This window comes from Acartia tonsa, chromosome 5 (assembly GCF_053477335.1).
Source record: "Acartia tonsa isolate MP-2025a chromosome 5, ASM5347733v1, whole genome shotgun sequence".
NCBI lineage: Eukaryota > Metazoa > Arthropoda > Copepoda > Calanoida > Acartiidae > Acartia > Acartia tonsa.
Genome location: NC_137264.1, coordinates 2,562,090 through 2,578,163, shown reverse-complemented (window position 1 = coordinate 2,578,163; position 16,074 = coordinate 2,562,090). Strand labels below are relative to the sequence as shown.

General features: G+C 33.5%; 1 protein-coding gene across 1 annotated transcript in view; it reads left to right on the top strand.

Moving 5' to 3' along the window:
- Nucleotides 1–271: 271 nt before the first annotated feature.
- LOC145318533 (uncharacterized) overlaps nucleotides 272–16,074 on the top strand; it is a 49,091-nt gene continuing 33,288 nt past the window's right edge. Inside the window, exons 1-9 of the mRNA XM_080159849.1 lie at nucleotides 272–404; nucleotides 2,673–2,774; nucleotides 3,650–3,685; nucleotides 4,115–4,155; nucleotides 6,771–6,840; nucleotides 7,995–8,115; nucleotides 11,221–11,348; nucleotides 13,822–13,905; nucleotides 15,166–15,270. Coding sequence (XP_080015975.1) covers nucleotides 325–404; nucleotides 2,673–2,774; nucleotides 3,650–3,685; nucleotides 4,115–4,155; nucleotides 6,771–6,840; nucleotides 7,995–8,115; nucleotides 11,221–11,348; nucleotides 13,822–13,905; nucleotides 15,166–15,270 — 767 coding nt within the window. The 5' untranslated portion in view covers nucleotides 272–324. The remainder of the gene's footprint in view (nucleotides 405–2,672; nucleotides 2,775–3,649; nucleotides 3,686–4,114; nucleotides 4,156–6,770; nucleotides 6,841–7,994; nucleotides 8,116–11,220; nucleotides 11,349–13,821; nucleotides 13,906–15,165; nucleotides 15,271–16,074) is intronic.

The window sequence follows — 16,074 nt, the reverse complement described above, 5'->3', positions numbered from 1 at the left end:
CCCAAATGACGTCATATTAGAATAATGGACAGTTCTAAAATTACGACTTTCAGAATGTTTCGGCAAAAAGTTTTAAATATATCCCGTTATTTTAGGCACTATAAAGAGCTGGTGATATCCTCTTAGAATTTTTTTTAAATTTCCTAACCTAACCTAAAATAGTTGTTCATTGTCGAGGGGGGGGGGAGGGAGGGGGATTCTCAAATTTTCAAAATTGAAAAAAAAGAGGAGAACGCCAAAGAGCTTTGTAGTTGAGCCCTTATTAATTATTTACAATAGTTTTCAGATATTAGCAAATGCTATCAAATGCATAAAAGTTGTTAAATGAGAGAAATAATGTATAGTGAGAGTGAGATATCGTCACCAGCCCACTCTTTAACACCAAGGGAGTCCAGGCATCAGAAGTAAGTAATTAAAAATGACGTCATACTGGCCTACCATTGGTCAATTAAAATGTATACTGGCCTGCTATAGGTAATTTACTATGCAGGATCACCTTCTACAATTATTATCATAATTTCTTATTTTATTTTTCGCGAATTTTTTTAGTGCCTATAAAAAATGACGTCATTCTAGCCATTGGCCAATAAAAATCTACACTGGCCTGCCATTGGTAATTTAGTCTGTGTATTGACCTATCTTTGGTCATTTGTATTGTATGACGCCATTATTTATAGGCGCTATAAAGAGTTTTGTAAGTTTTTTTTGTGTAGGTATTATTATTAAATCACAAAAAGTGGACAATAAACAAGGATGATTAAGTTATTATACGTAACTTCCAAAAAATGCTAAGAAGGCCAAAAGCGTTTTAGTTAATTATCATAAAAAGATTTTCTCTTTTTTCAATCTATTCTTTATATTGGTTGATATTATTATATTTTGCTGACAAAACGACATATTTATTACTATAAAACGAGCCTATGAATTATTATGTGTTTTGTCATAAAACGGTTTAGTACTTACCTATATTTCGGGAAATTGAGAAAGTCACTCAAAAATCAGACATGTGACGTCATAAAAATGAGGGAGATGAGAGGAGAAGAGGGAGAGAAACCCCCTAAAACAGATATGACGGAACATGTCTGATTTTTTAGTGACATTCTCCATTTACATATTTCGGCCGGTGGAGTTGAGATTATTTATAAAAAAAAGTCCAATAACTCATAAACCTAATAATTAGTGTCTCTTTGAATTTAGCAAAGTATTTGACGATCTGTATACATTTTTCATTGATGGGCAGCATATTAATATCGTAATATTATTGTACTAGCGGTTACGCCCCTAGAGGCCTCTAGGGATATTTGTGTTGGGTGAGGAGATGATCCCCCTACATTCAATTTTAGTTTTAAAAATATTTTTTGGGTTTGGATATTTCTTTTAGGGTCGATTTCTCTTGGGAGGGTGTTGGTACCCTCCCCCCTCTAATCCTTATACTAAAGTAACAGGATGTTTGTCTGTTTGTGTATCTGTGTGTTTGTACCGAAGGATCTCGCTAACCGCTAAACCAATCGGGTTCTCATAGGTCCTGGGAAGGTTTATAAGTATTTTCTTGGGAGGTGGGACACCTCCAACCCCCCAAAAATGAAAAATACCACACCCCCCAACAAAATGAAAAATATCCCCCCCCTCTTACTTTTTCTTTTAAAATCTAAAATAAGAAATTTGGGTATCAAATTCGACTCCCCCCTCCTCAAGTGCCCCTAGAGGCCTCAAGGTGCGTATCCGCTAGTACTAATTTAAAGTAACTTCACTAATAGTAAAGTCCCCTTCACCCTTTTTTCTTTGCCTCCTTTTTCTTTCCCATTTAAAAACTTTAAAAGTCGACCCTTTTAAATTTTATAATTTTTTGTTGGGAGCAGGGTCATTTTTTCTCTTGGTAGTGCTGTGGTATCATCTACCAAGAAAGTTAAGAGGCCTCTAGGGGCGTATCCGCTTGTACTAATTTATAGTAACTTCACTAATAGTAAAGTCCCCTTCACCCTTTTTTCTTTGCCTCCTTTTTCTTTCCCATTTAAAAACTTTAGAAGTCGACACAATACAATCTGTCCCGATTTTGTATTACTTTTGCGGAACATGATTGCAGTTACGTCATATTTTTCTTTCCCGAAAAAGGGAAGGGGGGAAGAAAATCTCTTCAAAAGAGATGGGGAAAACCCCCTTTTCTCCCATATCTTTTTTCTTCCCCCCTTCCCTTTTTTTTCTTTCCTTCTTCCCTTTTTTGAGAAAGAAAAATATGACGTAACTGCAATCATGTTCCGCAAAAGTAATACAAAATCTGGACAGATTGTATTGTGTCTTAGAAGTCGACCCTTTTTATTTTTTTAATTTTTTGTTGGGAGCAGGGAAGTTTTCTCTTGGTAGTGTTGTGGTACCATCCCCCAAGAAACTTTCCCAGGACCAAAGAAAAGCTACATTGTGAAAAAGAACCACATCGGTTCATCTGTTAGCGAGATCCTTTGGTACAGACACTTACGGTCATCCTGAGCTGGATCTTTGAATCATTTTAGTTGTTAGCAAGATCGGGGTGAGCCAACTTTCCACCAATGAGAGCACAGCATTTTATAAAATGCCGCGCTGTGATTGGCTGAAATTTTGCTCACCCCGATCTGGCTCACCACTAAAATGATTTAAAGATCCAGCTCTGTTCTTTTTATACAAGGATAATATTTTAGATGTCTGGCACCGAACAATCTTGGATGTTTTGGAAAATATCCCCCGGTGGACAAATGGTCACACCAGGACTGGAAAAAGAATAAACGACCCAAAATGGTGAGGTAAGGGATAGGACAATGGAAAAGAAATTAATCCTCCCCACTAATCTACAGCTTGGTGAACCTCTTTTTTTCTTATTTTGAACTTAAACATCCCCCACCACCCCATAATTGTATTGGAGGGATATTTCTATGGAGATACAAGTGTTGTAGATTAATTAGTCATTTTTCTTCTTTTGAAACATTACACATTTCTTTCCCACCTCTTTTTAAAAGTGAAGCTTTTCAATTTCTACAATTAGGGTCAGTCCGTCCAGAACGAATAGATCTTTTCGTTGATTTCAACATGTTGTAATTGTCCTATCGATTTTAAACTCTGCATCATGATTACTAAAACAATTAAGATTTAGGCAGCATAGCAACTTTAACATCGTTATCAGAAAGTCTGTACTTCCATTTAAAACATGCAAATTTTTTCATTTTTTTTTTAAATGTTGTAATTTTCCTATTCACCTGATTTCTATTACAACAAGGTATAATGTTATAAGCAAAGCATCTTCATAAATTTGTCCTAAAAATGTAAGTATGTAATTAAATAGTATCCTCAATTTAAGCAGTTTTGCCACAGAATTACTTAGAATTTTGTTTAGACTTAAACATTTATATTCTGCTTATTCAGTTCTACAAGTGTTAATGTTCATTCGTACAACCTTTTCAAAGCTTCGCTTTTATGGATGTTGTCATCCTTGTTATTTTAAGAAATTGGTATAATTTCACTTATATTAACAAATTTTTGGTTGAAAAACTAATCTGTATAAGTATGATATACTGTAAATTAGAAAAGTTGAAAATTATCTATTTAACACAAATTTGTATTTTAATGTTCTTATTATGTTCTAGTTATATTTCTGTTCAGTTATATTACTTGATTGTTTAAGGGCTGGAAGTTTAACAGATTTTTCAAGACAAAGCAGGTTTTTTTATTTGACTTTTTTAATTTTGGAAAAATAAGATTACTTATTATTTCTTTCCTTAATTCACATTTCTCATACAATATAATGATAGTTATTTATCAATATCGTATACAGACAGACATACATCATGTTACTTTATAATTGCTTTAAGTAATAACTAGCGGTTACGCTCCCTAGAGGCCTCTAGGGGCACTTAAAGTAGAGAAAGGAAAGTTGACTCTCCCCCATATTTAATTTATAAAAAAAAAAAAAAAAAATTTATGGGGGTTAATTTTTTTCTATGAGCGATTTCTCTTTGGAGGGTAGTGGTACCTTGCCCAAAAATAGTTATGAACCTTCCCTGGAACTATAAGTAGCTTAACTGTCAAGGAGACCTTCGCTACAGACAAAAATATCTTACTACTTTATATTATTTGTTATTATTTCTAGACAATTAGAAGTTGGTAGAAGTGCAAGACCTGGGCCACGAAGTAAGTGTTATAAAAGGCAAACCACACTACAATTAGATTCAGTCCGTATGTCCGTTCGTCTTCAGCAACAAGCTCTTATTTTTTATATAGGCATGTTTGAGGATTAGCCCTTTCCATTTTAACTTTACATATTGATTCTTGTAACAATATGGTACAATTAAGAAGCGTAGCAACTCTGTATTCATTACCAGGTTGTCCTTACCTCCGCTTTGAAAATACTGAAAAACTACACTCACGTTTTACAATTATTATTATACAAATAAACAGTGGTTATGAATGGTGATTCCTTACAATAGTAGACATAGACACAATAGCATAAAATTATGTTTTCTTTAATCAAGTATTAGGTATTCCTTCTTCAATGTAATCGTCTTTATTTTAATTTTAAACTTATGTTAAATACTGTATTTAGCTTATTTTTAGTAAACTCGTCCTTGGTTCAGCAAAACTTAATTTGTGTTACAATTACTTTAAAGGTTTTCAAAGAATTTCGTCTGCGTTGTAATGAACATGAATTTTTGTAATTAAGGCGACCTTAATCACTTTTAAATCGCAAATTATATTATTCAACGCTCACCTCTCCTCGGGATACGAGTTTGAAACAATATTAACACCTCAGTTGGGACGAACCTAATAAAAGTGTCTGACTCTGATTATAACGTAAAAAAAATTAGCCAATGGGAGGCCACTATAAATTTTACCATTGGTCAATTACAGTGTATACTGGCCTCTCATTGGTGATTGGCTAATTTTTTTTTACGTCATAATCAGAGTCAGACACTTTTACTAGGTTTGTTAAGACATACATTGTTGGTTTTGTTAACGCTCAAAGGGGAGAAGGGGGCGAGTTTCTGTGTGTGTGAAATATGGATTAACTCTGGAGGCGAGAAACAACTATTCCATAATGCTTCAACCAAGTTTCATCCGTGTATGCCCAATAATTGGGGTGCTATATCGATTCCTAGATTTTTTAAGTTTTCGTGATTTTAGGTTTTGTGATTTATTTTATTAAGTTTAATTTTATGACACTGCTCTATATTTAATTTTTCCCGATATCCATTCATAATTTTTGAGCTTCCCTACTTATGTATGTTGTCATGTATGTTTATTTCTGAAATATTTAATTCCTAATACTCTTGCCTAATCCCTACTCAGTTCTTTTACAATTTTCAAACTTGTGTCCCGGGGAGGAGTGAACTGTACAAAATATAATTTTATCATTCACTAATATTTTGAAGAAAAAAACTACAACCTTTAATTATTTTTCTCGTATTCATTCGAATCCGGTGGAAAAGAACCGGTTCTCATCCATACGAAAAAACTGTGTCTAGCATCGTATTATATCCAGCTTTCTACGAATATAAAAATGTACAATCATAAGATTAAAACCATTTTTTTAGCCCACGCCTTCGGCACCTCGGGGCTAAAAAAAACTGGTTTTAATCTCATAATTGTACATTCTATATCCGCGGAAAGCTGTCTATAATACGATGCGAGAAATAACTATTCTAAAATCTTCATGTGTTTTCATATAAAATTAATTACATTAATTAAAGATAATCTAAATTAATTTTCAATTTTTAATTGTGAATAACTCAAGTATTAATTACTAATATTCATATTTTTTGTAGTAAAGATACTCTAAAAGTCTATTTGTCCTTCTGTCCCTACCATCCATCCATCCCACCATCCATAGTCTAATGAATAAACAAAAATTATTGTGACTTATTGTATGTACGCTTTTGGTTTATATTTATCTTTTGAGAGAAAAAAATGATAAAAATATAAAAAAAAGGATTTTTTTAAAAGTTATTAAAAACAAGGATTTAAAATGAAATTGTTTATTGGTGTCATAACCTTCAATCAGAATTGAAATAAAAACATAGTTTTTCAAGACACGTTGTTCTTAACAAGAATGATTACTATAGATAGAAAGAAAGAGATAATAAATAGATAGTGATAGGGAAAAAGAGATATAATCAAGGATAGAAATAGATGAAGAGTGATTAGGTGTGCGAGAGAAAGATAGAAAGAAAGATAGAGAAAGATAGATGCCTAAGGATAGAAAGAGATAAAGAGCAAAACAGCAAGATCATAAATTCGGTATTGTGCATTTAGTTAATTAAGTGATTGGTGGATTGAAAACTATCTGCACTCTGGTTGGAGAAGCTTAAGTGTCGTACATCATTCACCCAATTAGAGCGCAGGTAGTTTCTAATCCACCTATCCTATTGGTCAAAATTAATTAACTTAAGTTGTATTTCCGCTTTTAGATAAAGAATTATACAAAAAACGAATTTTAAAAAAATCCTTAAAATTTGATGCAGATTCCAAATCTCCCCCTAACATTAAAATTCCTTCCAACTTATATATCCTACTGGTTATAGAATACATAAGCGTTGTGGGAGATTCTCGCATACCCTGATAAAATGTTTCTCCCTGCTGGCTAATATAACACCACCACCCCCCCCCCCCCCCCTACTTATTCCCACACTTTATTCTCTCCCCTGACCATGTAGAAACATGTTGACCAATACCTGAGGTCTATATTAGCAACCTAAATTAAGGACAAAAATTACCCTGTAGCAATATTAATGTATTTTATATCCATTTAGGAATAGAATATGAGTCCAGCCCCGCAAGGTCAGATTCTGGTGTTGCTAAATCCAAACCTAAAAACTACAGGTATAAAAAATACGTCGGTTTAAATCCAGAAATAGGTGATAGGGCAATCCTTATTCCTTGTATTAAAGTAACACAATTATGTTTGTATGTTTGTTTTTACCAAAGGATCTCGCAAACCACTGAACCGATTGGGTTCTCCTTAACTGGGTAGCTTCTCATAGGTCCCGGGAAGGTTTATAACTATTTTAGGGAGGGTGCCACCACAATCACAAAAGAATCGATAAAAAAATTTCTAGAAATTTGAAAGAAACATAGACACGCAATTTTTTAAAATTCAAGAGGCTTCAACGCAACATAGACACGAAATAAAATAAAAACATTTAAAGTGACACTAGAGGCCTCTAGGGTAGTAGCCACTAGTGACAGATAATTGAATTTAAAAATTCCCTGTTTATAATTACTTACAAAGAAATTTTGGTCCATATTCTTACTTCATGTCCCCACACATACTTTTTAAAAGCGATCTTTTCTATAATTAGGGTCGGTCCGTCCGTCCGTCTGTAACGGATTGTTTTTTTGTTAATTTAGGCATGTTAGTATTGTCCTATCGATTCCAAATTTTGCATGGTTTTCCTGTAGTAGTTATGTACGATTTAGAAAGCATAGCATTATCATTACCTGAATGTCCGTACGTCCATTTTAAGCATGTTGATTTTTAACTTTTTTAACAACAAATTTTTATATGATAAAATTATCCGATTGATCCGATTTTTGGAATACTGATTCCTAGGACAACAAAGTACAATTTTATAAGCGACGCATCTCTATATTCAAGTAAAAAAAATGTAAGTGTGTCCTTAAAAACATCCTGTATTTAAGCAGTTTTTCAACAAATTTACTTACAATATTGTTTCGATTTTTATACAATATTCTGATGATTCAGTTCTCACACTCTACAAGTTTGTCCTATCGTTTCAAAGCTTCGATTCTATGGATGTTGTCATCCTTGTTTAATTAAGAGTTGTATATATTCGGTCTTCTGGGAGGTTCACTTGAGATGGGAGCTGACTTACAATTTATACAGATAGATGTGCATACATTCTGTTACTTGAGTATAAAGGATATCCAAATCATACTCTTAACCTCTTTGCCATTAATAAAAAAAAATAAAACAACGAAAGAATCATATACGCTAATAAATATTTATATTATAGGTCCAAATTATCAAGTTCTCTTTCTGTGATCCCGCAAGATTCCAATGCCCGCAAGAAGATTGGCTTTGGACAGAGAAAGAAAAGTACAAGATCAATTGACTGGTCTTTCTTAGAACACCAGGTTTCAAACTTTAGTTATTTACCTTTTTAAGTGCATTGGGGAGCAAAGAACATTCCCTACTCCGTTTTTTTTAGAATAATGGGGTCGTGTAGTTTATTTTTTTATTGCTTTAGGTCTAGTTAGGTAAGATTATGTTGGGTGCTGGGAAGCCACACACGGACCCCCCCCCCCCCCACAGGGATTTGAAAATAATGGTGGAGGGGGGGAGGGGGGAGAGAAGCACTTTGGGGGAAAGTCCCCAAACTTTTTTCTGACATTGTATCTATTATTAGGTGACGACAAAAGCCAAGAAAAAAAAATCCGTTTGTCTGTATAGAATCGTATAAAGTGCATTTTGCTCACTCCATTGTTTAATGATAGCCAGCTTATACCAACTAAAAAATTATTCGGGGAAAAATCACAAGCCCTACACGTATTTTCAGCTGTCGACGGACGCCGGAAAAACACATAGTAAAATTGACGACCTCTCCATTTGCACCCCTAAATAATATTTTAGATTTGTTTTTGCTTGTTGGTTATACCTTATGCCTGAATAATAGCACATGAATGGTATCATGAAAAAAACAAGGATGACAACATTTATAAGTTCTTAAATATACATCCCTGCAATAAGAAGCCAAGTAGATGGAGGGTAAAATTTAGTAAGATGTTCATTGTTACTAGAAAGACTGACGGACCTAAGAAGTTTAAGAGTAGCTTTTTATTTAACAAAATTTTCAGTAGTCTATCCTAAAAAGCTTGTGAGAAATACACGTTTCCTTATGTCATTTCTTACAGAAGAACTGACGGTGATGTCGGTTTAAAGGAACAAAAAACCTGTATTGTTTAACATTTTTGTCCTTAAATATGAATATTAAGAATTCTATATTGTTTTTTTTTTAAATAAGACTATTGCAAATTTTGTAATTGTCTTATTCCATCTAATTTTAAAGAAAATTTGCATCAGAGGTTTTGTAAAAAATAATTTTCTGGTCAAGAAATATTATTGAGGGCTCGGCATTCGCACACAAGCCACATATTTCAACACTCTTGGTTGCCTAACAATTTTACGACCATTTTTTATCCTTTTACAAACGTAACAGGATCTGTGTCTGTGAATGTGTGTATCTGTATTTTGTACCGGATGATCCTGCCAACCACTGAACCGATATGGTTCGCCTTTACAGTGTAGCTTCTTATGGGTCCTCGTAAGTTTAATAAGAAATCTCCCAAAAAAATTTATCTCCCCTCGACAAAAAAAATTTGTACATTTTTTATCTTTCAAACTAAAATTGTAAGTCCCTCATCTCTTTTAAGTGCGCCAAGAGGCCTCTAGAGGTGAGGCCGCTAGTATTATAGTGTAATGATGAATACACAGAGATGGTCTAGATGATCACTCCATTAAATGGACCAATTTTAAGTGTAAGTTAATACCCTCCTTGATGGTTATAAATTGTTAACATTTAACAGTTAGGGAGTTCAATCCATTATTATAGAAGCAGAAATAATAATATAATCTATGATTACGGTTTTGACTCTCTATAAAACGTAATCTACCATTCCACTTTTCCCTCCCTTGGTGATGATATCATCAACGCTGATGTGATTTTTGTAATCTATAATTCCAATTTTGCCTCTCTTGGTGATGATATCATCAATTCAATTTTTGAAATGTACTATTCCACTTTCAAGAGAGGCGAAACAAGAATCGACATAATTGAAATCATACATACTATTTTTAAATTATGTTAATCGTAGGAATGTATAAAATATCATTTATAATTAAAAATTTTTCATGTAAAATAAAAATAATAACTAGAATTTATCATTACTATTATGTCGATTTAAATAAGGAAATCAATGTTTATGAATACGCTGATATGTAAACATAAATGTACCATTCCAGTTTCGCCTCTATTGAAAGTGGAATGGTACATTTTAAAAATCGTATCGGCGTTGATGATATCATCACCAACAGAGGGGAAAGTAGAATGGTAGATTACGTTTTTTAGAGGGTCAAATCGTAATCATATATTATATTTCTGCTTCTATAAAAATGGATTCAAGTCCCCAACTGTTTAAGTAAATCATTTCATATCCAAACAAGTTCTGTTTTTTAAGGATAAAGCTTTGTTTGGGGAAATTTTATTGTCCGAAATCCATACAGGAGTGGAATAGAATGTGCCAGGAAGGGATTGGACTTTGGGGTCTTTAATATACTAGACCCCAAAGTTTTATGACAACGGTTTCTTTCTTTCTTCGTTGGCTTAAAAACTTTGGCAATTTCATAAAATTTTGATTGGTTGTTCATAATGTGTCAAATTGTTTCAACTTCTAAATGTTATATAAAGAAAGGTTATGCTGTGTATTATCATTGGGGCCATTGTGCACAAAAAGACAGACTTGACATATTTTAGAGTAGCTGCGTTAATAAGGTAAACAATAAAACAATAAAAATAACGAGACTAGTCTAATTATTGACAATTTCAAACAATCAACACTGAATTGAATTAATCAAGTAGAAAGTTTTTTTTAAAAGATACAATATTTAACCTTTAAATGTTTATGTAATTAGAAAATTATAAAACATATTTTTGTTACATTGTTACGTAACTTTAAAAAAGTAAAAATAAAAAAATAGATGAATTTTATGTATGAAGGCTTGCCTGACCCTTTTTCACTTTCTAATGGTTTCACACACATCCATGTTGAATTGTTGTGCACGAAAACTACGTGCAATCAAAATAACCATGTCATGATAAACCTTAAATAACCCAAATTAACCTAACTTAATGGTCAAATATTTCTTTTATGAAATGTAAGTGTCTACTAAAAAAAGGGGACAAATGCTACAAAGTTTGGCCAAACTGTTTTGATAATATGACGTCAAACGCAATACTTCGGCCCAAGTCATTTAATAGTCGCCTTTTTAGGTGACACTTTTACCAGCTTCATTTCTTGAAATATGTGCTTATTTTTTTGTAGCTGGACTAAGTCTCCAAAAATCAGCCATGTGACGTCATAAAAATGTGAGGAGAAGTGAGAAAGAACACCCCTAAAAAGAGATGGTAATCCCTTATTTTTATGACGTCACAAGGCTGATATGTCCAGCTACTTCTTGTTTAGATAAATGGAACAAATGATCACCAGTTGGTTACAGATTTATCTGAGCTGCACCTGGCAGTCACTAAATCCAAGCACAGTGTCATCAAACATCTGGCTGATCAGGGCTTGGACCTGGGCCATCCTCTCAGGTATGGGACAGCGGAAAGTATCATGTGTGACGTCATATAAATACGTCTAAAAGGAAAGGATTAGTGGAGAAGTGGGAAAGGAAACCCTTAAAAGAGAGATGGAAAATAACGTATTTTTATGACGTCACACAAGATACTTCTCGCTGCCCCTCCCCCCTCCCCCCCCCCCGGTATATTTGATGAACACTAATAAGATTTGTCACTGTTGGGGGCACAGGATCTCCTTTTAACCGCTGAACCGATATTGTTCTCCTATGAAGTGAAGCTTTTCATAGGTCAAGGAAAGGTTTAAAATTAATTTGGGAAGGGTAGGTACCTCCAATCTCCCATAGAGAAAAAATCCCCCATTTCCTCTTTTTCTTGTAAACACTGAAATTGAAATTGAAAGGTCTAGTAATAGAAAAAAAGATAGAAAAATAATTAGTTAAACAACACAACAAATGAATAAAAAATTAACGATATAAAAAAACATACAATAATGACATTTGGTCACAAGACCAAGGGTAAAGTGCTCTTGCAAATAAATTTTCTCTTGAATTAAAGGATTGTGTAAAATATAATATAATTTGCCTTTCTATACATACAAAGGTTTATGAAAACTTTTTGACAAAATCATCAAATTTTGCTGTAAAAACTTTAGGTATAGTCCCTTTCGTGGCAACGCCCCTTAAGGGGCGATTCTTCGTATTTTCACAGTAGCTTTTCTCCTATTTCTAGCCCCTGCGGACGGCTCTAAACCTGCGGGGCCAATTGCCTAACCCTGCGGGGCAATCACCTAACCCAATATAATCTAACCTAACCTAAAATAACCTATTAAAAGCCATTTAAAAAATACGACGAATCGCCCCACAAGGGGCGTTGCCACGAAAGGAACTATTCCCACAACTTTTAGTATCTTTCAGAAGATTGCGAAAGCATAAAACTTTAAGTAAAAAACGTTGTTTTTCTATATGTTTTTCTGTATTTATATTTGGAGTTCCTATTTGCACATTTTTTATTTAGATGAAATTTTGCAACTTAAATACATTGCTACCCTCTTTATCCTGAGCTGGATCTTTAAATCATTTTAGTGGTGAGCTAAATCGGGGTGCGCCGAATTTCAGCCAATCACAGCGCGGCATTTCATAAAATGCTGTGCTTTCATTGGTGGAAAGTTGGCTCACCCCGATCTGGCTCACCACTAAAATGATTTAAAGATCCAGCTCTGAATATATCTTTTTTTTAATTTAACAATATTGCAAATTTAAATTAGAATAAATGAATAAATTTGATTGGAAGCAAACTCTTTAAAATCATCTATTGTTTCTTATAATTTATAAAAAAAAATTGATTTTATAAAAAATGTTTTTATTTACCTTTTTATGTTAAAGGGTTATTGTCTAGATTTTACTGTTTAACAGTTTACTAATGATGCTGTGAGTATTGGTGCAAAAAATATGACGTAACAAAAAAAATTAGCTAATGAGAGTCCACTATAAATTTTACCATATTGGTCAATAACGGCCTCTCATTGGCTAATTTTTTTTGTTACGTCATATTTTTTGCACCAATACTCACAGCATCTTTACTGATGTTTTAATGTTAATCAATAATACAGTCATTAAGTGATTTAATTTTGTAGAAAAAAATATTTTTAAAAATATTTATTGAAAAAATTTAGTTTTTCGGTAGCGTAGCTAATCTATCATTCATTTTGTTTATAATCTACTAGCGGCTGCGCCCCTAGCTTTTAGAGGCCTTACATTCGAAGGGAAAGGCAGAAAATAGTTTATAACCATACCCAGACTTAATTATGAAAAAATAGCCTGAAACAATCTTAGGACCTATAAAAAACTTCACTGTAAAGAGAACCAAATCGGTTCAGCGGTTAGAGAGATCCTTCGCTACAGACAAAAAAAAGTGCTTACTAATTTTATATAATAGGATTATTCATTTTGTTTATAAACGTACTAAAAAAATCCTTAAAAAAATCAACAAAACAGATTTGTTTTAAAATATATTTTTACAATTTTTTCTAACGTCGAACTTTTGCCAAAGTATTTAAATAGAATCAAAATAGAATAAATTTTTTATTTCGTGTAATTCATAACGTTAATAATAATTAAATCTAAAGAACCAAAAATCAAATATTTCATGAACCTAATCTTATAACTTTATTTTCACAATAATTAAGTAATGGAGTGAATAAATAAAAGTTTAACAATTACAAGCAGGTACGCCCCTAGAGGCCTCTTCTTTTGTGGAGAGGAATTTTTTTTCTAGGAACGATTTCTCTTTGGAGGGTGGTGGTACCCTCCCCCAAAATAGTTATAAGCCTTCCAAGGACCTATAAGAAGCTACCCTGTAAAGGATAACCTGATCGGTTCAGCGGTTAGCGCGATCCTTCAGTACAAACATACAAACACACAGACAAACAGACAGAAGACATCCTGTTACTTTAATACAAATATTTAATCTTCTATAAATGTTTTAGAGGAGTAACTTCACTGTCTTTGGCTGTTCAACTTGGTAAATTAGAGATGTTGAAGGAACTTCTTAAAGAAATGGCTGCCTCCAGGTATGATTATAACAGCTGATGCTGCCTTCAGGTATGATTATAACAGCTGATACTGCCTCCAGGTATGATTATAACAGCTGATGCTGCCTCCTGGTATGACTATAACAGCTGATGCTGCCTCCTGGTATGACTATAACAGCTGATACTGCCTCCAGGTATGATTATTTTAGCAAATGCTGCCTCCTGGTATGACTATAACAGCAGATACTGCCTCCAGGTATGATTAAAACAGCTGATACTGCCTCCAGGTATGATTTAAAAAGCTGATGCTGCCTCCTTATGACTATAACAGCTGATACTGCCTTCTGGTAAGATTATAACAGCTGATGCTGCCTCCAGGTATGATTATAACAGCTGATAACAGGTCTCAGTCACCGCAGCTTGCCAACCGACTGCCAAAATGTCGTAGCTGCTGACGAGCTAGAAATAAATGTTGATGGTTTGCGGATGTAGATGGTTGAAAACTGATTAATTTTCCGCACTTGTAAAATCTAAAAATGTTTGAATAAAAATCTATAAAATTTATTAATAAGCGACTGTGGTTAAATCAAAGATTATTAGTGAAAGATAATTTTTTTTTCAACATTTCATTATTATATAATGCCTTTCACAGCTTTCAAATATTGACGGGAAGTTGGGTAGAAAATATTTACTTAAATAATATTGTTCGATCAAACGTTATTATAAAGTTTAACTAACAATAGTTGAATTTTCTGTTCCTGTAACTATATGAACCATTCTATAATATAAAGTAGTAAGTTTTTTTTTGTCTCGAAAAATACTGGGTCGAATAGTTTATGCTTTTCAGAAAAGCTTTGTATATATATCTTTTGGTGGTTTTGGGCTATTTACCTGACTCCTATGATATGAATTAGTACAGTCTTTTTTGTCTGAAGCTTAAGATCTCGGAAAAGACTGTGTCAACTCGGTTGTACTTTACATGAAAGCTATATAAATATCTTTTTGTGGTTAATACAATTCTATACATAATTTTTCAGCATGGCTGAGAACCGGTTCTAATCCACCGGATATTAATCAGTTTTGAAGCGATACTGGAATAGTTATTTCTTTCATCGTATTATAAACTGCTTTCTGCGGATATAGAATTATAAGATTAAAACTAGTTTTTTTAGCCCCAAGTTGTAGAAAGCTGGATATAATACGATGATAGACATAGTTTTTTCGTATGGATGAGAACCGGTTCCTATCCACCGGATTCGAATGAATACGAGAAAAAGGTATTATTGAAATCTGTTTTAGGTCTGTTGGAAAAACAATAAACTTGCTTTCTTTGGACACCAACACATCCAGGAGAGAAACTCCATTGATAACAGCTGCCAGAACAGGACAGCTGGAGGCTGCCAGGTAAACTTTTATTCCAGTATGGCTTCGAAACGGATTAATATCCGCAGGATTAGAACCGGTTCTAAGCCACACTGAAAAATTATGAAATGTATCAAGTTTTCTACGAATATAAAATGTACAATCATAATATTAAAACCAGGTTTGTTGGCCCGTGCTTTCGGCATCTCGGGGCTAACTAAAACTACAATTGTACATTTTTATATCCACGGAAAGCTGTTTATACTGGATGCGTTAAATAACCTTGAAATTATTTAGACTGTATTCTTAAAAGCGAAGCTTTTCCTTGAATTGAAAGTACGGACAAAACAATCAAATATGAATTATGTGCATTGCCAATGACAGGCCAATACACAGACTAAATTACCAATGACAGGCCAGTATACATTTTATTTGACCAATGGAACATAAGTATGACATCATTTATTATAGGCACTATATAGAAAGCTTCACTAAACAATCTTCGAGGTGATAAAATAAGCAGGATCTATATGTACGTTTTTTCGAGAGTAGCGGTCAATTCAGGCACGTTAGAATTGTCCTATAGGCTTAACGACATTCAAACATATGATCATGAAACAATTTGAAAAGTGTAGTAACTATACAAATATCAAGGCTCAGCAGCCGCGACTAGGCCTTAAATTTAAAATCGTTCGGATGTTTAAATTTTTTTTCATGGGAGTGCCATATTTGGGACGGATTTAGACTTCAGACTATTTTTTTAAAATTGTAAAAGGTTAATTACAGGTTGCTGATGTGCGGCTGCCGAGCCTTGGCAAAAATCCTATTAGATGATTTTTAGAAAAT